This window comes from Thalassophryne amazonica, chromosome 5, assembly GCF_902500255.1.
Source record: "Thalassophryne amazonica chromosome 5, fThaAma1.1, whole genome shotgun sequence".
Lineage (NCBI taxonomy): Eukaryota > Metazoa > Chordata > Actinopteri > Batrachoidiformes > Batrachoididae > Thalassophryne > Thalassophryne amazonica.
In genome coordinates this window covers 33,800,216-33,826,417 of record NC_047107.1, presented here as the reverse complement: position 1 = coordinate 33,826,417, position 26,202 = coordinate 33,800,216, and the positions used below count along the sequence as shown (strand labels likewise).

The 26,202-nt window shown below is 40.0% G+C and overlaps 2 protein-coding genes across 2 annotated transcripts in view; both read right to left on the bottom strand.

The window, feature by feature from the left end:
• Positions 1-5,400, bottom strand: part of LOC117510295 (glutamine--fructose-6-phosphate aminotransferase [isomerizing] 1-like) — a 43,600-nt gene extending 38,200 nt beyond the window's left edge. The window contains 1 exon segment of the mRNA XM_034169947.1: positions 5,285-5,400. Coding sequence (XP_034025838.1) covers positions 5,285-5,291 — 7 coding nt within the window. The 5' untranslated portion in view covers positions 5,292-5,400.
• Positions 5,401-13,714: 8,314 nt separating this feature from the next.
• nfu1 (NFU1 iron-sulfur cluster scaffold homolog (S. cerevisiae)) lies at positions 13,715-25,608 on the bottom strand. Its single transcript, XM_034169953.1, has 8 exons — positions 25,497-25,608; positions 22,595-22,695; positions 22,367-22,502; positions 19,410-19,476; positions 19,214-19,331; positions 19,076-19,139; positions 18,775-18,949; positions 13,715-14,209 (listed from the first exon to the last, which is right to left on the bottom strand). The coding sequence occupies exons 1-8, from the start codon at positions 25,583-25,585 to the stop codon at positions 14,174-14,176; spliced, it is 786 nt and encodes a 261-aa protein (XP_034025844.1). The 5' UTR covers positions 25,586-25,608; the 3' UTR covers positions 13,715-14,173.
• Between the last annotated feature and the right edge of the window lie 594 nt (positions 25,609-26,202).

Here is a 26,202-nt window from a genome sequence, read left to right as displayed (position 1 = left end):
AAAGGAAAAGACATGTTTCAACAGATCTTTCTTTAGCCTTAAAAATCTGCCATAAGACAGTGGCCTTTTATTGAGAAATTTCCAAAATAATTAGAAGTTCATTCTGCAGAAATTTGACACTTAGAACTTGCCCAATTCTTATCCGGTGAACAACCAGATACATACTCAGGCGTACCACCTAAATTGCTCAACAAGAAGCCATGAAATGAAGCCCTGTGTTACATTCCAAAGTACTGACAGTCATATGAATCGAGATGTAGAGAGTTTGCCCAGGGAAACAGAACATTCATTCAAAGACCAGGTAATGAAGGAAAGTAGCGACTCCCACACTGCTAAGGAATAGAGAAGTCACAAGGGGCCAAAAGCCAAAAACACTACCCACCTCTGTTTGTGAAATGTTGTTAGGAGGGGGGAATGTAAAAGGCTAAAATATTGCTGACAGCAAACCAGCCAAAATATGACCTTATGGTTAGAGCAATCAAAAAGAGGGAGGAAAAAAAAATACATCTTTTATACAAGCTGCCTAATTTTTCTAATCAGAGCACAAAGATGAGATTGTAGTAACAGTGATGGGACAGAAATGTGTAATAAAAGAGGATGAGAAAGAAACTCGGCTACAGCTTTCTTACAATGACCAAGTACATCCTTTGGACTTTTAAATAACCTGTAACATTGTATGGTAGATTCAGTCATTACTTAAGCACCGCGGCATCAACCGCCTCCACCAAGGAAGCATCCTGTACCTCTCTAACTATTGGACCTGTATTTTTGGCATTAGCCTGTGCCCCTTCACCATGAAGCTGTATAACTGGTGATGCAACAGTTAAATGTTACACTGTGCGCAATTTCTCCAATCAGGGCACAGACTTCTTCAGAGTTGCCATGGGTGTCTTAGTGGTTTCCTCACTAATTTCCTCCTTGCACAGTCACTCAGTTTTTGATAGCTACCTCCTCCAGTCAGATTTACCATACTGTTTGTATTTCTTAAAGACTGATGTAAATGATGTCCAAGACAGTCAACGAATCTGAGATGTTTATGTATCTATCCCCTGACTAAAGAATCCCCTGTTTAAAGAAAACTGGCTGTAAAAGTGATGATTTACTGTCAATTCATCAAAGTGTACCAATAGTTGTGTCCAGCATACACTTTATTTCAGGACTTTTTTGTTCTTGTTGGCAAATAACAGTATTTTTAAAAACATTTTGATTAAGCAAAATGGCTTTGTTTGCATTTATTTGTCCATATATTAAAATGTGTACATAAAATATAGGGGTATCAACAATTTTGTCCACGTATTTGATTCAGATCATTTTCATACTCATTAATCCACGATTCAGTGACCCCTTGTGCCCAGGGACATTCATTATGTTTATTCACACATTTAGCAGAATTTTCCTTTAATTTGCCACCTGTCTGTATATCAATACATACTTGTGAAGGCCATAATGTTAAAGTTATGGCGAATGAACTCAGAAGAATCAAAGTGACAGGAGTCAGCTTAAAAAAAAACAAAACAAAAAAAAAAACAAACAAACATGAAATCTTGGCTTAAGCCTCCCATGTGGGTTCTGGCAAACCATACTTGAAATTTTCCATCTGTTTAACACCCTTCTCTGTTCCACACCACCATGAAGCTGTGTAACAAAATTTGCACTGTATCCAGTTACCCCAATCACAGGCACAGAAGCGTATAAATCCTTCAGACTTGTCACCGGTGTCTTGGTGGAATTCCTCACTCGTCTTTCCTCTCTACTCAAGAGAGGCACTGATTGCATTTGTAATGATTAATGTAAATGAAGATCAAGACAAATTCATTAATTTTCTGTACCCGCTTACTCCAATCAAGGGTGATGGGGCTTGGAGCCTATCCAAGCAATCATGAGGCGAGAGGCAGCATACATCCTGGACTGTATGCCAGTCTGTCACAGGGCCACATACAGACAAACACACTGACCCTCGCAACCACACCAAAGGTGAACTGGAAACTTTCAAATGACTGACTTGTCTGAAGAAAACTGGTTCTAAAACCAGTGATTTATATTAACAATAACCCTTAAATGGTAAATGGACTGCATTTATATAGCACTTTTCCATCTGCATCAGACGCTCAAAGCGCTTTATAAATAATGTCTCACATTCACCCCAATTGTGAGGGTGCTGCCATGAAAGGTACTCACTAAACACTGGAAGCAACCAGGGGATTAAATGTGAGGGTGCTGCCACAAAAGGTACTCACTACAGCAAATAGGGGATAAAAGGACCTTGCCCAAGGGTCCTTAGTGATTGTCCGGTCAGCCAGGGATTTGAACAGAGGATCCTCTGGTCTCACGCCCAATGCTTTAAGAGCCAATTTTTTTAAGAATCAGGCAGTTTACATGGGGCTGTGATAATGACCAAATCAGATTTTGCTCTAACTTTGGTAACTGGATGCACCCACCACCAAACAAACATACACCAAAAATTTTGGCCAAATTCCACATGGTGACCTCACCAGGGGTCATCAAAGTTCACACCCAGAATGGCCTTAAACTGAAAACTTTTAGAAATGCTCATATTTGTGAAGGCTATTACTCAATGCGCGTTTAATCCCCCAACAAGAATTTTTATTGTATTAGAAAGGGCAAGACTTACCCTCTTCAAAAAAAAAAAAAAAAATCAGTGGGGGATTGTATGCATTGGCCACCAGGCGGCGCTAAAGTGGTCAAACTGTGATTTTCATACAACTTTGGCACCCCCTGGTGGCCAACGCATTTAATGAATTATCATAAACTTTGCATTTCTGTTGAGACTAATCCTTCTTGTAGACAAATCAATTGGAAAATCTTTGGGGGACTTGCCAGTTTTTGATAAAAAAAAAAAAAATTTAAAAAGCATTTTATTGCACGGGAATCGGCTATTTTTCCACATGGTGACATAAGCATTATTGGCCATACATGAAGATAAAATGGTGAGTAGCAATCTTGAAAGCTTTCTTTTGTGCCTAGGCCTAGCAAAATAGCTCGGATAGTGGTGCCATCTATTGTTGGCTATGATAACTGCTTAATTCCTGAAACAATACAAAGGGGGCGGTGCTTGGCAGTGTTTTACTGCTTGGCTTCTAGCTGTAATTTCTTATGTTCAGTCCTTAAATATCTTGTGAAATAACTAATTGTTTGAGATACCTCCCAAAAAGGCTTCAATGGATATTAACACAATACATGTCAATCTTCTGAAAAATGCAAAGTTTATGATTATTCACCAAATTTGACTACTTTGGTACCGCCTGTTGGCCAATGTGTACAATCCCCCACTGATTTGTTGTTGTTTTAAAGAGGGTAAGAATTGCCCTTTCTAATACAATAAAAATCTTGCTGGGGGATTAAACGCGTATTTATACAATAACATGCTTTTGGAGGGTGGTATGCATTTTCAGAGGCCTGACGTCCATGCCCAGTCGCCCAAAATGATAGATATTCACCCGAGTTAGACAAGGGCAAATATCTATCATTTTGGGTGACAGGATATGGATGGAGGGACTCAGAAAATGCATACCGCAAAACAACTGCATGTTATTTGCATTACTATCACTTACTGAGATACACAACACATGGAATCATATTAACAATATTTAATGTCATTTCAAAACGCACAACACCCAGCAAACGCGTACATAAAAAGTTGGCTCACTTTAACTTTTGTCGTGTTGGCTGGTACGGCGCTGCTCTCCAAATTCGCTAGTGTGTCCTCATCAAGCTGGCTGCTTTGGCTGCTGTTGATTGTCGAACTATCCATGAGAAAATCATCTCTAATATTCATATTGGGACCAACACACACTTCTCGCCTTTTCATCTTTTCCTCTGCGGACAGTTCTTGGGCTGCGAGCTATGACGTCATCAGTTTATGCACAGCGCCGCCTGCTACTGCGGGCAGGTATAGCCAGGTAGCGTAAATGTAAATCTATGCTACCGGCCCAGCAATGCCTCAGTAAGTGATAACAATGAGTAATAGCCTTTACAAATATGAGTATTTCTGGACATTCGCCAACTTGAAGCGCCACCTATAGTCAATGCGTTCAACCCCCCAACCCAAATTAGTGATTATTTTGAAGAACTGTCCTCCTATAATACTTAGATCACAAAAGTACTTTGGGGGATTGAATGCATTTCATGTAAGAGCAGTCTAAAACTTCCCTGTTCACCAAACTAAAACTTCCCTGTTCACCAAATTCCAGTTTTAGGCCATACTGGGTGTAATGGACTGCATTTATATAGCGCTTTTCCATCTGAATCAGATACTCAAAGCGCTTTACAATTATGCCTCACATTCACCCCGATGTCAGGGTGCTGCCATACAAGGCGCTCACTACACACCGGGAGCAATAGGGGATTAAGGGCCCAAGGGTCCTTAGTGATTTTCCAGTCAGGTGGGGATTTGAACCCATGAGCTTCTGGACTCAAGCCCAACACCTTAACCACTAGACCATCACCTCCTGGGTGTGAACTATGATGACACTTGGCAAGGTCACTGTAGGGAATTTGGCCAAAACTTTATGGTGTATGTTCGTTTGGTGGAGGGTGCATCCAGTTACCAAACTTTGAACAAAATCTGAGTTGGTCACTATCACAGCCTGCCTGACTCAAAAATTGGCTCTTAGCGACTAGACCATCACCCCCTTAAAGTTCGTCCAATTACTAATGGCTTCTAAATCGAGGGGCTACGTATAAAAATGCCTTTTACAACAGGTCTCATACTTTACAAGCAATTTAACAATTTCACTGATCCACTGATAAACAGATTTGATATTATGTAAACCTATAACGCCTCCTTACAGCCTTGTTCAAGAAATTACTTGTTTGTAGAATGTTTCAGAGCTGGTCCAACCGAAACCTGCGTGTAATTTACTGCTTTTCACCGCATAAAGACTCCAAATGTCTAGTTATTAAACTACAGTGGCCAAAGATAATTAACTTCACACAAAATGCAGGTTTAATGTTAACTGTCAAGAATTAATTATGTGACGTTGGCTGTTTGACGTAACTTGTAAAAAAACAAAAACAAAAAAAAACCGACATATTTCTAATAACACATGACACAGATATGCTGAATGAAATTAAACAATACTTAACAGATTTATTAATAGAAAGCTAACAGCATCCGGTTAGCCAACACAGGCTAAACTCAACAACCGACTACAGCCTCGAGCTGAATAAACGATCACATTTGACCTTAAGAAAAAGAACAACTAACGCGCTTTCCACAGCGACGAAAGTTAATACAGAATATGCGAATTCTCGTCATACTCACCACACATGTTTATCCTTCGGTTGCCAAAGCTAGGAGTCCGGTATGTGGCTACAGACCTCCGCCCCCTTCTTCCACGGTGCCATGCGATTGGTGCAGCTGTGAACGTCACGCAGAGAATGAATGACGCAGTTATTTCTGACGTGGCATAAGGATGCAGGATGCGACACAGGCACATCCAGTTCACCGCATGACTTAAAAAAAAAAAAAAAAAAAAAAAAAAAAAAATGAAATCCGGGGGAGATGTTTGTCTTGATGGAATGAACCAAATACTTTGGGGAGGTCCTGCAATAAATAAATAAACAAATAAATAAATAACTATAGAGAGAGTAGCGTCAACTGAGAACATGGCGCCATTTTGGGTCCAACTGTGCTGAACTACTGAATGAACCTTTTATCTTTTCAACATTTTTTTAATCATTTAACCACGTATAGCAACACATCCAGGTACAGGTGCTATCAAAATAAATATAAAAATAGTTAAGCTAAAAAACATGTACAAGTTATGATGATTTATTTATTAATTTAAAGCCTAATTTATGCTTCTGCAACTCTAACTCCATGTCATACAATGATGTGCGTGACAGTTTTAAAGTTCTTCGTCTCTGAATATTACTTTATTCTGGACTAAGTTGACCCTCAACAAGCTTTTCTTTCTACAATCATCACCTCCATTTCAAAGGTAAAATGTACAATTTCCTCTTATTTCCGACTCCTGTTGTAAATTTACTTTTCTGATCCATTTTTAATCAGCATGCACACTGCAAAACTAATAAAATATGAAAGAGTGAAAGCAGAAAAGTGTCAAATCACAGCCTTTTGCGCTGTCTGATTTAACAGGTGCACGTCAGGCAGCAGGCCCGCGTCTGCAGGTGTGAAAAAATAAACGGTCAGTCTTGTAATCACTGAAATGACTCCGGTCCCACATGCGAGGTGTTTTTAATGGAAATACATTGCGATTGGATGGGACATTTTATCCGATGTCAGCAAAAAATCCATTACACAAAATCCATTATATATGATCTTTATTACATGGAAAACAACACAAAAACATTGGGACTGTTTTGTCCAGTGACTGCGAATATGCAGTTTATATAATGATGGTTTAGGTGAGTTTTACTGAACATGCGACTGAACAATAAATTTGCCTCACAAAGCTTTGACGATGAAGTCGCTTCCATCCCACACGGCTCTTTATTTTCCCAAATTTTTCTTCTGTTCAGATTTGAAGGAAATCTGTACATTTTGAAGCCCTTGTGTCTATTTGTGCCTCCAAATGTACAGCAACCCGGCATCTTCAGCAAATAAAAGAAAATAACTGGATTTACATGCAGATAGATTAACAGCGAATGCTATTTTGGCCCCAAGATGGCACCACAAATCACGTGACCATTTTTTTTAAAACTGCATAACTAACACATAAAACAATGAAATTCATTTGAGTTCTTCTGTCATCAGCGTTTACTACTGACAGAAGAACTCAAATCAGGGGCCTCTTTCATAAAGCACTGCTCAGGATTCATAATATAGTCTACTTCTTTTTTCAGCTGCTCCCGTTACGGGTCGCCACAGGAGATCAATCGTTTCCATCTCACCCTGTTCTCTGTATGTTCCTCTGTCACCTCAACTACTTGCATGTCCTCCCTCACTATATCCATAAACCCCCTCTTTGGACTCCCTCTTCTCCTCCTGCCTGGTGGCTCCATCCTCAGCATCCTTCTCCTTATATACCCTGGGTCCCTCCTCTGCACATGTCCAAAACATCTCAATCTCATCTCTCTTTGTCTCTAGACCATCCCACCTGAGATGTTCCTCTGATGTGTTCCTTCCTAATCCTGTCCATTCTTGTTACTCCCAAAGAGAATTGCAACATCTTCAACTCTGCCTCCTGTCTTTTTGTTAGTGCCACCATCTCTAAGCCATACAACATGGCTTGCCTCACTACTGTCTTGAAAACACAGATCACTCCTGCCACCTTTCCCCACCCACTCCACCCTGACTGCACTCTCTTCTTCACCTCTCTACCACACTCTCCATTACATTGGACAGTTGACCCCAAGTTCACCCATCTAGTTTTCCTCTTCTCCTATCTGTGGACACATTCTCCTCCTCTTCTTCTTCACCCATCAGTAGCCCAATTTCCACCAGCACCCTGTTGGGTAACGTCATTGTTAACCTGGCCTTGACCGATCCGGTATGGAAATTCGATTTGCGTTCTGCATGTTTGTGTTGGATTTTTTTTTAATGGAGGATATCCTTCTTGACGCAATCCTACTCATTTATCCGGGTTTGGGACTGGCACTCAGAATGCACTTGCTCCACACCCCATGTGGCTGAGTTAGGATTCATAATAAAAGTATGCATACGAAATAAATTCAGACTTACCAAACCGTTTGTGTGCACACCTGAAAGCAAAATCGTCTTTGTAAATCAGATTACTTGAATTGTGCGCAAATAGAAGTAGCTCCTATCCCACACTCTACATGCCCACATTCAATCACAACCTGACACGTGAAGGCTGAAACATACTTATTGTGGCAACCAAGTTAAAGAGCAGAAGCAAGCATTTCTGACACAGAAATCAAGTTGCTTGTGTGCATGTGTGTGTGTTTTCACAGCAGTGGCGTGATTTATATAATAATAAATACATCCAGGCAGCACAGTGGCCTAGTGCTTAGCACTGTTGGCTCACAGCAAAAAGTTCATGGGATCACTTCCCGTCTGGGCCTTTCTGTGTGTTGTCTTCATGGGCTCCCTCCAGGTGCTTTCGCTTCCTCCCACATCCAAAGACATGCAGCTTAGGTGACTTGGGGACTCTACACTGACCACAGATGTGTGTGAATGTTTGTCCATCTATATGTGGGCTCACGACAAACTGGTACCCTATCCACACCCTGCCCCCTGCTCCCCGTGACACTTGACTGGAGTAAGTGGGTATTGAAAATAAATGAATAAATACAATAACAACACTAGGTGGAGACAGTGAGCCTAATATATATATTATATTATATTATATTATATTATATAAGCCCAAATATATAAAATAAAACCAAGTGGCAATTGACGGGGTCCAAGCCCTATTCCAGCAAATCGACCCATGAAGAACATGTCTGTGCAAAGCTCCCCCTGTACAGTGAATCTTCCTATGTCGCTGTAACTGCTTGTCTGTGCTACAGAACTTTGTCATTCATGGCACCATACATTTGGTGTTGTCAAAGTCTACTGTGGTGTTACAGCGCCCCGTGAGAACAAACGTTAAAAGATGCTTTCAATAGGTTTGTTTGGATTGGTTAAAACATCTTACAGCCCACATTCTGTGAAGAACGATGATAAATTATTGAAGGAATAGCAAAAAAAAAAAAAAGTTTATCAGAAAATTCAAAATGGCCAAAGACCTTCAAGGCTGAAGTGGGCGGGGCCTATAGGGTAAGCTGCAGAGTCTTCCATGGAATCCAGATCCATTATAATGTTTTTAGGCCTGCGGTTTCAGAAGATATTGGCAAACGTATATTGTGGTGGTTGTAGTGCCCCCATCAGGACAGTTAAGGCATCAATTTTTGCAAGTGTCCTTCGTTAACATGTGCACCAAGTTTGGTGTCAAAAGAGTAATTCATTCATGAACGATAGCAGATTTCGTGAATTAAGCCACAACAACTCAAATTTGACAACCAGCTGTGGCAACACAAGAAGAAATATGAAAAAAAAAAAATCAATCACAGAACTTTCATATGGCTTGGTTCAAACATTTTGGGTAAAACTGGTTTACAGTGAGTAAGTCATCTCATTTGGTAAACACACAGCGAAACACAGAACAAGACAAAGCGACAACAGTGCTAAAAAGCTAAAAAAAAACAAACAAAAAAACAAGGACGGCCCCAGGATAAAATAAAAGCAAGATGAGTTAAAACATCAATAGATAAAAAGTCTAAAAACATGTCATACCAAGCTACAGGACAGAAACTAAATAAATAAATAAAAATGTGCTGTTCATAAAAACAAGGTAAAAGAAACTATACAAAAAATAAATACATAAGTTTCTGTTATTTGTTAACAGCACTGATGGCTGCTGGCACAAAACTGTTTTTGTAGAGTTTGTTTTTACAAGCTGGTACCCTAAACCTCCGACCTGTGGGGAGCACCTGAAACTCACCATGAAGAGGGTGGGAGACATCTCTTAGAATCGAACCAGCTATCCTCTGTACCTGTTTAGTATACAGGGACTCTGGCTGAAGCTGAGACTTTTCAATCAGCTTGCTCGACCATTTCACAATTTGGTTTAAAAGTTTTTGTTTTTGAGGGACCAAACAATAAACTGACCATGAAACAAGACAGAAGGATAAAACTGATTCTATCAAAGCATGATAAAACAAGGTCAGCATGGCTCTGTCAATATTTAAAGTGGACAGTTTTCTCACACAATACAGGCGCTGGCATCTCTTTTTGTACACAGCGTCGCAGTTTGCCTATGACCGTTCCAAGATATTTATATGTGCTGACACACTCCACGGTCTGACCTTTTAAAACTGTTGCCTCTTGACTAAGAGAACCGTTTTTAATGAAAGTTAATAATCATGTCTGTTGTTTCAGAAATGTTCATCTCAAGAAAAGACTTACTGCAACAGTCATGGAAATCAGTAACAACTGGGCCATGACTCCTATCATTGTTTTTCAGCAGACTGACAATGTTTGTATAGAGGATGAACAAAAGAGGAGAGAGCTCACATCCTTGTGGGGAACCAGTGGAGGATGTAACCTGATCCGAAACAGTTCCGTTCACTCTCACCCTCTGTGTTCTGTCAGTTAACAAATTCAAAATCCAGCCCACAAGATTGTTACTGACTTTAAAATGTTCTAAAAGCCTCAAGGCTTTTAGAAATCAATTAATTCATGTGTGGAAATCCCTTAATTGCTGCTACTGATTAAACAGCTGGTGCATGTGAACTGCTAATGGATGATCTTTTAAGTGTGCAGGTCTTTGATCTCACCTGCACACTCCGTTTAGCCCTCCCTCACCTCATCAGAACCAGGCCAACACTTACCCTGCTCTGCATCTCTGAGTCCAACTTCACACCTGTGCAAGGTATGAACTACAGTAGCAAGTTTCATCCCAATCCATGAAATCATGACGGGGTGTTAACCCCCAAAACGTGAATGTACACTAAGGTTCAGAGACTCTAACCCTAAGGTCTTCTAGAGGTAAAGAAAGTACCTCAGTGTGATAAAGAAATGGCCTAACAACACATAGACATGGGTTTGATTTGCCCTGTCCCAGATGTAAATTGATGCTGGCTTCAAGGATGTAACCTGTGTTGGACTCATGCCCCGTCCAGGGGGAGTCAGACTCTTATTTGCTTTACACTATGGAATAAAGGGATAAGCACTGGCCCCAACAGCTGTCAGCACCGATACTTTATAGGACCTAGTGAGGTGACCTTATATCCCAAATTTTACATTGATGCCCAAAGACTTTGTCAAGCTCTTGTCTACATAATGTTTCACGAACTCTGCACCCTGTGTATCACAATTAGAAACAAAATTTGCAGAACATCAAGCTTGTCTGAAGTCTTCATAAAGTGACCTTGTGTACCAATTTTCACACTAATTCCCCCTATCCACATACGTCCCATCACGGTTGGCTTCCTGATAGAAACAATTGCACAACAGTAAACTCATGTGATAATCACCAACTCCGCCGCAATCTATCTGCAAGCATACATGGTCATCCTGCAGTGCACCGCCCACCATCCAGAGTGTTATGAACATCGGGATAATCGGGAACAAAATTTTGGAGTGTTCAAAATGTCAATGCCGATAGAAATCATTGGGAACCCGGCCGGGTCACCAGCAAGCTTGCCCAACTTAACTGGGCCATCTGCAAAATCCCAGGAACCCTGCTGCAAGCTGACAGCATTAGATTTATACCAAACACTAATTCAGATCTGTACCCGATCTATTGTTCTAAAGTTCACAGAGGCAATGCAGCAAGCAGGTGACAAAATATTCCATCCAGTGAATAAGTGAGGCAAATAAGTATTTGATCCACTGTAGATTTTGCAAGTTTTCCCACATACAAAGAATGGAGAGGTCTGTAATTTTTTAGTCATAGGTACACTTCAACTGTGAGAGACAGAATGTAAAAAATAAATAAGAAAATCACATTGCATGATTTTTAAATGATTAATTTGCATTTTATTGCATGAAATAAGCATTTGATACAACAGAAAAACAGACCTTGATATTTGGTACAGAAGCCTTTGTTTGCAATTACAGAGGTCAGATATTTCCTGTAGTTCTTGAACAAGTTTTCACACACTGCAGCAGGGATTTTGGTCGACGACTCCATACAGATCTTCTCCAAATCTTTCAGGTTTGGAGTTTCAGCTCCCTCCAATGATTTTCTCTTGAGTTCAGGTCTGGAGACTGGTCAGTCCACTCCAGGTCCTTGAAATGCTTCTTACGGAGCCACTCCTTAGTGGCCCTGGTTGTGTGTTTCTACAGTTGCCTGAAGAACATCTTGCAGTCGAAACACTGCTTTTTTTAGTCAATAAAAAGATTTTGGGAGCTTTATACCAGTGTGCGGATTTTCCCTCTTTTTTTAAAATCTGCAATTCCTGATTATCCTGCACCTGGTCTAATATAGGATTGGATATGCGCACAACTACCATTTTTTTCTTTTGTTTCCGGTCATTGTCATGCTGGAAGACCCAGCCACGACCCATCTTCAATGCTCTTACTGAGGGAAAATTCCAAAATTGCCAAAATTCTGCAATACATCCCCCCATCCATGCTCACTTCAATACATCCTGTCCCCTTTGCAAAAAAAAAACCCATCCCCAAAGTATGATGTTTCCACCCCCATGCTTCATGGTTGGGGTGGTTTTCTTGGGGTTGTTCTCATCCTCTAAACATGGTAAGTGGAGTTGATTCCAAAAAGGTCTATTTTGGTCTCATCTGACCACATGACCTTCTCCCATGCCTCCTCTGGATCATCCAGATGGTCACTGGTGAACTTCAAACAGGCCTGGACATGTGCTGGCTTGAGCCGGGGGACCTTGCTGCCCTGCAGGATTTTAAACCATGACAGCATCATGTGTTACTAATGTAATCTTTGTGACTGTGGTCCCAGCTCTCTTCAGGTCATTAACCAGGTCCTCCCATGTAGTTCTGGGCTTTCTCAGAATCATCCTGACCCCATGAGGCGAGATCTTGCATGGAGTCCCAAACTGAGGAAGACTGACAGTCATCTTGTGTTTCTTCCATTTTCTAATAATTACACCAACAGTTGTCTTCTCACCAAGCTGCTTGCCTGTTGTCCTGTAGTCCATCCCAGCCTTGTGCAGGTCTACAATTTTGTCCCTGGTGTCCTGAGACAGCTCTTTGGTCTTGACCATGGTGGAGAGGTTGGTGTGTGATTGAGTGTGTGAACAGGTGTCTTTTATACAGGTAACAAGTTCAAACAAGTGCCATTAATACAGGTAAAGAGTGCAGAATAAGAGGGCTTCTTAAAGAAAAAGTAACAGGTCTGTGAGAGCCAGAATTCTTGCTGGTTTGTAGGTGATCAAATACTTATTTCATGCAATAAAATGCAAATTATTTATTTAAAAATCATCTAATGTGATTTTATGATATATTTTTTTTAAGATTCTGTCTGTCACAGTTAAAGTGTACCTATAGTTAAAATTACAGACCTCCCCATTCTTTGTAGGTGAAACATGCAAAATCAACAGTGGATTAAACACGTATTTGCTTCACTGTACCTGCCACCTTCAGCTCCGCCCCTTTTTGCGGCCTCGGATGCCGTTTGCTTCCCAATTTGTATCTGGAGCCCACCTGGAAGCTGACAGGAACATGTGGACACTGGGCGTGATGCTCAGTCTTTGTCAAGATATTGCATACAGAATTTTTCAGGGACTCTGCCTTCTGGTGTCCAAAGTTACAATGAAACATGCTCAAAGTTATAGTTTGAGCACAAATCAAGACAAATGGGTGTGGCCTATGTAAACAGATGCAGAAGGACCCAAGGAATCCAACAAAAAGATAGCTTGGTTATACGACCCATGGTTCAGAAGTTATTCACCAAAAATGAAAAAGTGGTTATTATAGTGCCAACATGATGACGATGATGGTAATTTTGTGAATCTGAGTAGCGGTGGTGATTTTGGACCTACTTGCTAAGTTTAGTTTTTCTAACGCTTCTGATTTCTGACCTCCAGATACTTTTAGGGGAGAAATGCAATAATTATACCAACAATTATAATAATAATACTTTTAATAACAGGTGTCACCGCCCTGTGGGACTTTGACTCCTAATAATTTGGAACAACCTTTCACTTATGGTGCAGCATGTTTTGTGGTAATTTTGACATCACACTCATTTATGGGCATAATTTTAACAAGCTTTAAGATGCATTAAAAAAAATTCCACCACAAGAACCAGCATGAAACTGTCCATTTAATAGAATAACTAGACAATTATTTAGCGTTAAGTCATCCTGCAAGCCTTTGTTCTGCTGTGCCGTCGCCGCACCGTTGTCTGTCTGAATGTCATTTGAGCTTCAAAAATAACATGGGGCCGTTTTTAATATAAAAACTGCAAGAGGGAAAATAACTGTTTTTGCTGCCCGTGTAGCAGGCAGGACTTTAATTGCCCAAATGATGGTCAGACTCCAGTCATGTCTTACCACTAATACAGTGAATAAGGCTATCTTTCATGTCCTCTTAATGTGAAATACAGTCAAATCCCCCCCAACCAATAAAAAGCTCCAGAAAAGTCTAAAACTACTGAAATCATTCTCTTCCATAAATGTACTGCACACCAGCTGGAAAGATGCTCATTTCAACGTAGCGCTGTTCTGCACAAGAAGGCAGTGGTGGAAGGAGGGCAATTTTAAGTTAGGCCTCAGCAGCCTCCTCGTCCTCATCCTTCACCTGTGGAGGGGAAAATTGGGGGAGAAAAGAAGTTTACTTTTACAGTTTCACTTCACACTTTTTTTGTAAATAAATTATTTTGCTTTATAGTTTTTGAATAGTTTATTTTAGATTAAACAGAAGATTCAAGATTCAATTTATTATTATACCCTTGGGTAAAACTGGTTTACAGTGAGTAAGTCATCTCATTTGGTAAACACACAGCGAAACACAGAACAAGACAAAGCGACAACAGTGCTAAAAAAAACAACAACAAAAAAAACGACGGCCCCAGGATAAAATAAAAGCAAGATGAGTTAAAACATCAATAGATAAAAAGTCTAAAAACATGTCATACCAAGCTACAGGACAGAAACTAAATAAATAAATAAAAATGTGCTGTTCATAAAAACAAGGTAAAAGAAACTATACAAAAAATAAATACATAAGTTTCTGTTATTTGTTAACAGCACTGATGGCTGCTGGCACAAAACTGTTTTTGTAGAGTTTGTTTTTACAAGCTGGTACCCTAAACCTCCGACCTGAAGGGAGCACCTGAAACTCACCATGAAGAGGGTGGGAGACATCTCTTAGAATCGAACCAGCTATCCTCTGTACCTGTTTAGTATACAGGGACTCTGGCTGAAGCTGAGACTTTTCAATCAGCTTGCTCGACCATTTCACAATTTGGTTTAAAACAGTTTTTGTTTTTGAGGGACCAAACAATAAACTGACCATGAAACAAGACAGAAGGATAAAACTGATTCTATCAAAGCATGATAAAACAAGGTCAGCATGGCTCTGTCAATATTTAAAGTGGACAGTTTTCTCACACAATACAGGCGCTGGCATCTCTTTTTGTACACAGCGTCGCAGTTTGCCTATGACCGTTCCAAGATATTTATATGTGCTGACACACTCCACGGTCTGACCTTTTAAAACTGTTGCCTCTTGACTAAGAGAACCGTTTTTAATGAAAGTTAATAATCATGTCTGTTGTTTCAGAAATGTTCATCTCAAGAAAATACTGCAACAGTCAAGGAAATCAGTAACAACTGGGCCATGACTCCTATCATTGTTTTTCAGCAGACTGACAATGTTTGTATAGAGGATGAACAAAAGAGGAGAGAGCTCACATCCTTGTGGGGAACCAGTGGAGGATGTAACCTGATCCGAAACAGTTCCGTTCACTCTCACCCTCTGTGTTCTGTCAGTTAACAAATTCAAAATCCAGCCCACAAGATTGTTACTGACTTTAAAATGTTCTAAAAGCCTCAAGGCTTTTAGAAATCAATTAATTCATGTGTGGAAATCCCTTAATTGCTGCTACTGATTAAACAGCTGGTGCATGTGAACTGCTAATGGATGATCTTTTAAGTTGCAGGTATTTGATCTCACCTGCACACTCCGTTTAGCCCTCCCTCACCTCATCAGAACCAGGCCAACACTTACCCTGCTCTGCATCTCTGAGTCCAACTTCACACCTGTGCAAGGTATGAACTACAGTAGCAAGTTTCATCCCAATCCATGAAATCATGACGGGGTGTTAACCCCCAAAACGTGAATGTACACTAAGGTTCAGAGACTCTAACCCTAAGGTCTTCTAGAGGTAAAGAAAGTACCTCAGTGTGATAAAGAAATGGCCTAACAACACATAGACATGGGTTTGATTTGCCCTGTCCCAGATGTAAATTGATGCTGGCTTCAAGGATGTAACCTGTGTTGGACTCATGCCCCGTCCAGGGGGAGTCAGACTCTTATTTGCTTTACACTATGGAATAAAGGGATAAGCACTGGCCCCAACAGCTGTCAGCACCGATACTTTATAGGACCTAGTGAGGTGACCTTATATCCCAAATTTTACATTGATGCCCAAAGACTTTGTCAAGCTCTTGTCTACATAATGTTTCACGAACTCTGCACCCTGTGTATCACAATTAGAAACAAAATTTGCAGAACATCAAGCTTGTCTGAAGTCTTCATAAAGTGACCTTGTGTACCAATTTTCACACTAATTCCCCCTATCCACATACGTCCCATCACGGTTGGCTTCCTGATAGAAACAATTGCACAACAGTAAACTCATGTGATAATCACCAACTCCGCCGCAATCTATCTGCAAGCATACGTGGTCATCCTGCAGTGCACCACCCACCATCCAGAGTGTTATGAACATCGGGATAATCGGGAACAAAATATTGGAGTGTTCAAAATGTCAATGCCGATAGAAATCATTGGGAACCCGGCCGGGTCACCAGCAAGCTTGCCCAACTTAACTGGGCCATCTGCAAAATCCCAGGAACCCTGCTGCAAGCTGACAGCATTAGATTTATACCAAACACTAATTCAGATCTGTACCCGATCTATTGTTCTAAAGTTCACAGAGGCAATGCAGCAAGCAGGTGACAAAATATTCCATCCAGTGAATAAGTGAGGCAAATAAGTATTTGATCCACTGTAGATTTTGCAAGTTTTCCCACATACAAAGAATGGAGAGGTCTGTAATTTTTTAGTCATAGGTACACTTCAACTGTGAGAGACAGAATGTAAAAAATAAATAAGAAAATCACATTGCATGATTTTTAAATGATTAATTTGCATTTTATTGCATGAAATAAGCATTTGATACAACAGAAAAACAGACCTTGATATTTGGTACAGAAGCCTTTGTTTGCAATTACAGAGGTCAGATATTTCCTGTAGTTCTTGAACAAGTTTTCACACACTGCAGCAGGGATTTTGGTCGACGACTCCATACAGATCTTCTCCAAATCTTTCAGGTTTGGAGTTTCAGCTCCCTCCAATGATTTTCTCTTGAGTTCAGGTCTGGAGACTGGTCAGTCCACTCCAGGTCCTTGAAATGCTTCTTACGGAGCCACTCCTTAGCTGCCCTGGTTGTGTGTTTCTACAGTTGCCTGAAGATCTTGCAGTCGAAACACTGCTTTTTTTAGTCAATAAAAAGATTTTGGGAGCTTTATACCAGTGTGCGGATTTTCCCTCTTTTTTTAAAATCTGCAATTCCTGATTATCCTGCACCTGGCCTAATATAGGATTGGATATGCGCACAACTACCATTTTTTTCTTTTGTTTCCGGTCATTGTCATGCTGGAAGACCCAGCCACGACCCATCTTCAATGCTCTTACTGAGGGAAAATTCCAAAATTGCCAAAATTCTGCAATACATCCCCCCATCCATGCTCACTTCAATACATCCTGTCCCCTTTGCAAAAAAAACCCCACCCCCAAAGTATGATGTTTCCACCCCCATGCTTCATGGTTGGGGTGGTTTTCTTGGGGTTGTTCTCATCCTCTAAACATGGTAAGTGGAGTTGATTCCAAAAAGCTCTATTTTGGTCTCATCTGACCACATGACCTTCTCCCATGCCTCCTCTGGATCATCCAGATGGTCACTGGTGAACTTCAAACAGGCCTGGACATGTGCTGGCTTGAGCAGGGGGACCTTGCTGCCCTGCAGGATTTTAAACCATGACAGCATCATGTGTTACTAATGTAATCTTTGCGACTGTGGTCCCAGCTCTCTTCAGGTCATTAACCAGGTCCTCCCATGTAGTTCTGGGCTTTCTCAGAATCATCCTGACCCCCCGAGGCGAGATCTTGCATGGAGTCCCAAACTGAGGAAGACTGACAGTCATCTTGTGTTTCTTCCATTTTCTAATAATTACACCAACAGTTGTTGTCTTCTCACCAAGCTGCTTGCCTGTTGTCCTGTAGTCCATCCCAGCCTTGTGCAGGTCTACAATTTTGTCCCTGGTGTCCTGAGACAGCTCTTTGGTCTTGACCATGGTGGAGAGGTTGGGGTGTGATTGTTTGAGTGTGTGAACAGGTGTCTTTTATACAGGTAACAAGTTCAAACAAGTGCCATTAATACAGGTAAAGAGTGCAGAATAAGAGGGCTTCTTAAAGAAAAAGTAACAGGTCTGTGAGAGCCAGAATTCTTGCTGGTTTGTAGGTGATCAAATACTTATTTCATGCAATAAAATGCAAATTATTTATTTAAAAATCATCTGTGATTATTTTTTATTTTTTTAAGATTCTGTCTGTCACAGTTAAAGTGTACCTATAGTTAAAATTACAGAGCTTCCCATTCTTTGTAGGTGAAACATGCAAAATCAACAGTGGATTAAACACTTATTTGCTTCACTGTACCTGCCACCTTCAGCTCCGCCCCTTTTTGCGGCCTCGGATGCCGTTTGCTTCCCAATTTGTATCTGGAGCCCACCTGGAAGCTGACAGGAACATGTGGACACTGGGCGTGATGCTCAGTCTTTGTCAAGATATTGCATACAGAATTTTTCAGGGACTCTGCCCTCTGGTGTCCAAAGTTACAATGAAACGTGCTCAAAGTTATAGTTGTCTGCGATCTTCACGAAGTGACCTTGTGTACCAAGTGTCTCACACACACACACACACACACACACACACACACACACACACACACACACACACACACACACACACACACACACACACACACACACACACACACACACACACACACACACACACACACACACACACACACACACACACACACGAGCATCATATCTGCTGGCACGAGAACAAACCTGTTCCACTGATTCAACTTCAGGGACATAAAACTGCAGCATGTTTTGGATTCCGTTCTTCAAAGTAATTATGGAACTGGGACAACTGGTGCAGGAGCCCTGCAGCTTCAGTTTGACCACACCATCCTCAAAGCCTCGATAAACAACATCCCCGCCATCCTCCTGTACTGTTGGCCTGGAGGGGGGTGGATGATAGAACACTGGTGTAAAAATGTGAGACTTAGACTTGTTGTTCATCGTTTCATTTCAGCACGTTTTTTTTTAATTTTTTAAATGGCACAGGCATGAGCTCAGCAGTGACCTGATTCGGGTATCCAGTAGCTCTTTTATCATAGCAACGATTTCGTCATCATCACCTGATGGCGCTGCAAACAAGTGGAAAATTGTTCAAAATGTTTCTCAAACTGTTTTGTGCTGAATTGCTGACAGAGTTCCAAACCTGTATCTGCACTCGGCTGAAGGTCTTGATTGACAACAGGGAGTCCAGAGGAGAAAAAGTCCATAATGACAGCAAATACATCAGGCTTGATTACCTTCCATTCTATGTCTGCACCAGACTAAATGAAGAAACAAAATTAATGTTATTTTCAACAAAACTGCAGTGTGTATTTCAAACCAAATAGAAATTTTGTTACCTTTGATATAGTAATAAAGTCGGGGCCCAGAAAAACACTCTTGACCCCATCAACCCGGAATAACTGTCTGAAGACAATAGAATACATTTAATTAAGGTACTTCTTACCTTTTTCTGAAACAATGTCAAGTTTAACAATAAGTATTACAGATGCGAAAAATGTAAATAAAACAAAAATCTATTATAAGCACAATCTGAGATTGTAAGTCACTGTTAGATCTTATCATCTTAATAACACTCTTGTGGATCGATTTCTGTTCCATTATTGTTTGAGATTATTAAATTTTAAAAATGCAGATGTGAGTAATCATAATGTTACCTACATGTGTACAAACTAAAAATATTTTCTGTGTGTCTGGCCTTACCAGATTTGTAATATAATCAAGGACTTCACATGAAAGTTAGACTGCCAGATGCAGATCTGGATCAAACTCAGCATATTGATAGTCTATCATGGAACAAACACGCATGATAGTTTTCATTAATAATGGCTTATTACTCTCTCTCTCTCTCTCAAAAAAAAACAAAAAAAAAAAAAACGACCAAAATGTCCCAGCTCCCTCAATAATGTTATGAAATGCATAAAATTAATGTTTCAGAAATTCTGCCCCCTGTGGCCACTGTTAGAACTGAAACCCACCCAAAGTCAAAACTCTCTGAGGTCTTAGTGAGTTGAACTTCTGAACCAAGTTTAACCTTGATATACAGCATTTTTGTCAAGATTTTACAAACATAAGTTTTCAGAGACTCAGCTCCTGGTGGACGCAATTACAATTGAAACACTTCCAGTACCACACTTGTCTGAGGTTTCAGTGAAGCGACCTTGTGGACCAGGTTACACCTCAATTCATGAAGTTTTTGTCAAGATATCATCTAGACATTGACCACACAGTCTCTCATATGCACACGCATGCACAGTCAGACTGCTGACCTACTCTGCCTTTGGCAATGCAAGTAAATAACACAAAGAGAAAAACAGAATTAACAATTAGTTTTAAAGGTTCACAATATGCAACTCATATAATTATTAATCACTGTAACAAAAAATTGAACTTGTTCTAGCATGAGGAATCATCATTTGGAATTTTAATGCTAAATCGAAGAGTTAAAAATACTTTATTCTGCTGTGGCTTCAAAAATATTAAAGGTGATAGCACACTGAAATGCTAGCATTTGTTTTTGAGTAAAGTAAATAAATGCATAATACATTAAAGCTCACTGATTTGCAAAAGTGTCAGGGAAATCAAAATTATATGATGATGGGCAGAAAAAAATGACAGCCACTGCCTTTCCCACAATTTGAATTCCCCACATGCACAGAAAAGGAACAGCAGGTGCTGACTCAAGGACATCTTGAGAAACAAGCAAAAGCCTTTTGTTATCGCAGAGTAAAAACAAAAGCACATTCTGTGAACAGACAGAATAACGTGGAAAGAAGCTTTCTCATTGTATTAACTTTGTTTTACAACTTAGCTTTGTGCAGTAAATAACTTAAAATCAACACATGCTATCACAGAACACAATGTGGATGACGCGTTTACATGGTGTTTATCTCTGATGCAGTAGATCCATCGAAAAAGCAGCTTTGTTTGGCCTATATAATATCTCAGACATGTCTGCCACCTACTGGATGGGACACCTAACTTCACATGACTGTCAGATAAGTTAAATTAGTGGGGAAAAACATGGTGCCTTTGGTGTGTCTGAATAGAGGAGAAAATATACCAGAAAATGGGAAAGGGCTGGTGATCAAACTAAAACTTTTTGTCGGTACTGCAAATTAGTGATGGTAAACTCTAAACTGCTGCACGCATGTTTCAAAACATTATTCTTGGGTCCATATAAAAAAGAAGGAATATACACCCATATCAAATAATGAATTTCATACAACCCCAATTCCAATGAAGTTGGGACGTTGTGTATAATGTAAATAAAAACAGAATATACAATTGAATACACCACAAAGACAAGATATTTAATGTTCAAACTGATAAACATTGTTTTTGTGCAAACATTTGCTCGTTTTGAAATGGATGCCTGCAACAAAAAAAAGATGGGACAGTGCTATGTTTCCCACTGTGTTACATCACCTTTCCTTCTAACAACACTCAATAAGTGTTTGGGAACTGAGGACACCAGTTTTATTTGTTATTATCTATCGTCCACCTGGTCGTTACTGTGAGTTTCTCTGTGAATTTTCAGACCTTTTGTCTGACTTAGTGCTTAGCTCAGATAAGATAATTATAGTGGGCGATTTTAACATCCACACAGATGCTGAGAATGACAGCCTCAACACTGCATTTAATCTATTGTTAGACTCGATTGGCTTTGCTCAAAATGTAAATGAGTCCACCCACCACTTTAATCATACCTTAGATCTTGCCACCTGGGGACTCAGGACTTGGCGGCTCCGGTGTTCTTCAGATCCGTTGGCGGTGAGGGCTGTGTGGGACCCGGCTCGGTTCTGGACGGGCGTCTCCTATCCTCGAGCCTGCCCACACGTCACCCAACGTGTAACTGACTGTAGTTCCAAACTTGTTATTGTCTGTATTCCGTTGTGCACAATTTACAACATTAAATTGTTACTGTTTGGCTTATCCATTGCCCGTTCATTTACGCCCCCTGTTGTGGGTCCGTGTTCCTACACTTTCACAACAGTGTTGCAGGCATCCATTTCAAAATGAGCAAATATTTGCACAAAAACAATAAAGTTTATCAGTTTGAACATTAAATATCTTGTCTCTGTGGTGTATTCAATTGAATATAGGTTGAAGAGGATTTGAAAATCATTGTATTCTGTTTTTATTTACATTTTACACAACGTCCCAACTTCATTGGAATTGGGGTTGTATTTAAAGTCCACAGTCAGTGTAGCGTCTGGACACGCACTTTCACACTGCTATATCAATATCAGACATGGAATAAAAGACCCACAATGCTCACTCAGTGCCTACGTACCTGGCGAGGGGTGAACAGTATGCATCACGAGGGCCAGCAAAATTCATAGTTCCTGATTCAAGAACTTTACAACCAGGGAGAAACTTGAGGCTGTTCGGATTGGGTGTGTCTTGCGTCTGCACAAACATGGTCCTTTCTGTATAGAGGCAGAAGAACAGTGATCATGCAAGGTTCATCTCAAGATTAAAACCAAACTTCATTTTCTCCAGAAGGGTGTCTGATACAAACCAGGAATATACCAAGATGATGTCTGTGGCCATCTGCGTGTGACTGCCGGGTTATGCGAAGTCCAGTACAACCTTTCACTCTGGTATCCACTGCTAGCAAGTCTGAGATGCCCACAGCAAAAAGAAGCAAAAATTTTTTTTTAAAGAGATTAATACCAAAAACAGACACAAATGCACTAACATATTTGGATCTATAAATGACAGCAGTCTGTGTATGCACAAGCCTATTAAGAGCCAATTTTTTTTAAGAATCAGGCGGTCTGTGATTCAAGCTGACTCGGATTTCAACGAAACATGGCTCAGAGATGGAACCTACCAAGAAATGAAATTTGACCAAAAAATTTTGACCAAAAACCAAACGTGACCTTGCCAGGGGTCATCAAAGTTCAAGGTAAAAATACGCAAAAAATGGTATTTCATTAAATTCCCATCTTTCAAGCGGTGTAACATTCAGCGCCATCAAGTCCCCAAGCTAGTTTAACTATCATATGACACAGGGAGGTAAACTCTTTCATCTTACATACATATTAAGTTGGGGGATCGGTGGCGATGAATATAGGGGGCGCTCAAAGTCTGGTCATTTTGCAAAATTGGCTGCATTTAAAGGCCCATAACCCTCTGCTCCATCAAGAGCCCAACCAGATTTCAATGTTATCAACAAATATAGGCCCTACTCTATCAAATGCAACTCAAAAAACATTGTGGTCTTGATGGCGCTGGCCACCAGGGGGCACCAAAGTACTTGACTTGCTCAATTTTGAGGATGTTTAGCGCCACCTGGTGGCCCAGCCTTTTTTAACGAAATTTGCAGGAGTGGATAAACTAACATCTCTACTTTATATAACAGTTTGCAGAATTTTGGGGACTCCTCTTATACTGGTTTGATACCCCTTTAAAATCAGGTCATTGAACACATACTCGCTAACCCAACTGCATGAATTACCACATGAATGCATGTATGATCTGATGATATATTTTTTTTAAATTCTCCTTCCCTTATGTACAGTCAATCCAATGCATGTGTATTGATATCAGTTGCTATGGTAACAAGCTTGCGAACCTGTCCTGTTCAATAGAACATAATTTTCCTGAAGTTTTCCCATACCTAAATCCTCAAGTCTGCCAAGGGAAAAGGCAATTTGAGTCATATCTAAGTAAGTCATGCATGAACTCTTGTACTGCAGATGGCGCAGATCAAGAGACAAATGCCTGACCAGTGACCTGATTTTAAAGTGGTATCAAATCAATATAAGGAGTCCCCAAAATTTTGCCAACTGTTATATAAAGTAGATATGTTGGTTTATCCACTCATGTAAATTTTGTTAAAAAGGCTGATGGCGCGGGCCACCAGGTGGCGCTAAACTTCCTCAAAATTGGGCAAGTCAAGTACTTTGGCACCCCCTGGTGGCCGGTGCCATCAAGACCCCAATGTTTTTTACCTCTGCCAAGGAGGTTATGTTTTCGGTTGCATTTGTTTGTTTGTTTGTCTGTCTGTTTGTCAGCAGGATAACTCAAAACGTTTTGAACGGATTTTGATGAAATTTTGTGGAGTGGTTGGAAATGACAAGAGGAACAAGTGATTAAATTTTAGTGGTGATCCGGATCACGATCCGGATCGCAATGCTAACACATTAGCATGTCTATGGCATTTTCAGTGTTAAAAGTTAGCATTAAGCAGTTGCAGCTGTCATCACGTTCGGGTGCATTTGTTTTCAAATTGTAATATTTCTTAAATGTATTTTTGTTTATATATTAATAATCTAATGATTATTATACGAGTATACAATTTTAGAGAAAGAGACAAAAAGAAATAGATCACTGTGCCAAGAAGGGAATCTCTTCAGGGTCAGTGACCCTATGGCCTTGTTTAGAGAAGTGTTTCATAAATGTTAAAAAATTCATATATTTGCAGTTTACTTGAATAATAAATTGAATTTTGTCTCATTTGTTTTTGTCTATAAGCACATACAATATCAATATCATTGCTCAGATGACAGTAGCTTCTGGGAAAGGTGCAAGTTGCAATAAACTGTGATGCCAAGCGCTACGGATACATGCTATCCAGTCACAGCAGATGAAACTTTTTTTTTTACTACTGAGCAAACATCATTGTTAGACTTTTTTAGGTTCAATGATTCCACAGCGTGTAGATGTTATGGCGTCAGTTACCCCATGGCCTTGGCAGAGGTTTGCACTCTCTGGGTGCTTCTAGTTCAGTATTTGTATCAGTATTTGAACAATTTTCCCATGCTTTTCCTCCACTAAAACTGATTATCATTCTTACATTACGGTATAATCAGCTGTCATGACCCCAAAGTCTCACTATGAAAACCTGCTGCTTTCTCCTTTCTTATATAGTGTCAGATAGCACCAAAACCTCCAGTCGACCAACATTTTTCTGTTGTTTCAGTGACATACAATGTTTGGAGTGCCATAGTCAGATGGCTTTGCAAAGATGAAACAAGCTTTGTTGCCTCAGACACAACAGTCCCATCACTCTTACCCCTCACAAAAAGCCCAGACATGTCCATGTGGCACACATATGTTACATTCAATGAGCAAAACTACCTTTATCTTTGGATTTAATGGACCAAAGTTACTAAATTTTTGGTCTTTTGCCAAAGCCTGGGCATTAACTCGTATTATTTGATGATGTTTAACAGATCTACAGGTGTTTGTCACACCAAAAGGCAGACCACAATAAAGTACCAGGTTTACACATAATAATAAATAAGCTTTGTACGTAACCATCGCCTTCCTTTGTTGGACGGTAGAAAGCAAATCAGACCTGACGGTTTCCAGCTTGGTAAAATCAGCTAACCACACTTATATTTGCGAAAACGGTGAAGAGCCAGTATGAGAACTAAACGTTAAAATGAGAATATATGGACTGACAAACTTACGGACACGAACGTTTCGCTGAATTAAGCAACAGTCGAACAACCTGCGTGGAAGCCGCCATGTTTGTTTTGATTACCAAAAAGAACGTCATTTTTTTTCTTTTCTTTTTTTTTTTTAAATATCGAAACTTTATTTAAACAACTGCGAGAGTGCGACAGGCAGAAGTGGAATCGTTCAAATGGTGAAACAAGAACCACCTCAGCATAAATACACATTACTCTTTTGAAGAAAAATCGATTGGCCACTTAAATTAAAAAATACACCAATCATATTGAAAACTATGCCACATTATTTGTCTGATCACAAAGATTCCAAAAAGGTATAATGTGGACTATCTATGGGGTAAAAACAGCAAGAATGGTGACAAAGGTCAATTTCACTTTGTACAGGGGTCAAAAGTTAAAGTTGCTCCAATTAATTTGATTAATAAATGGAATAGTTTTGACTATGTTGAGTGCTTGGTCTGCAAAGTAAAGGTCAAACATTGTCGATGTCGACATGTGACATATGTTACCCCGTAACACAATAGTAAGACACACTGAAAACTATTCCTTTTTAAAGCTCTATTAACTCAACCAACATCACTTTTTTTTAAACCAAAAGTAGAGCATGCACTGACGGTCCTTTACAGCATTTCTTTTAGAGCATAGATAGTCCAAACTATACCTTTTTGGAATCTTTGTGATCAGACAAATAATATGGTATAGT

What these genes read in the sequence shown, in the direction of transcription:
- nfu1 (XM_034169953.1), bottom strand. Translation starts at nt 25,585, where the DNA reads ATGACGTTCTTTTTGGTAATCAAAACAAACATGGCGGCTTCCACGCAG. An exon ending in TCAGCGAAACGTTCGTGTCC is followed by an intron (nt 22,696 to 25,496) that starts GTAAGTTTGTCA and finishes TGGGCATCTCAG; the next exon opens with ACTTGCTAGCAGTGGATACC. An exon ending in ACTTTATTACTATATCAAAG is followed by an intron (nt 19,332 to 19,409) that starts GTAACAAAATTT and finishes TTCTTCATTTAG; the next exon opens with TCTGGTGCAGACATAGAATG.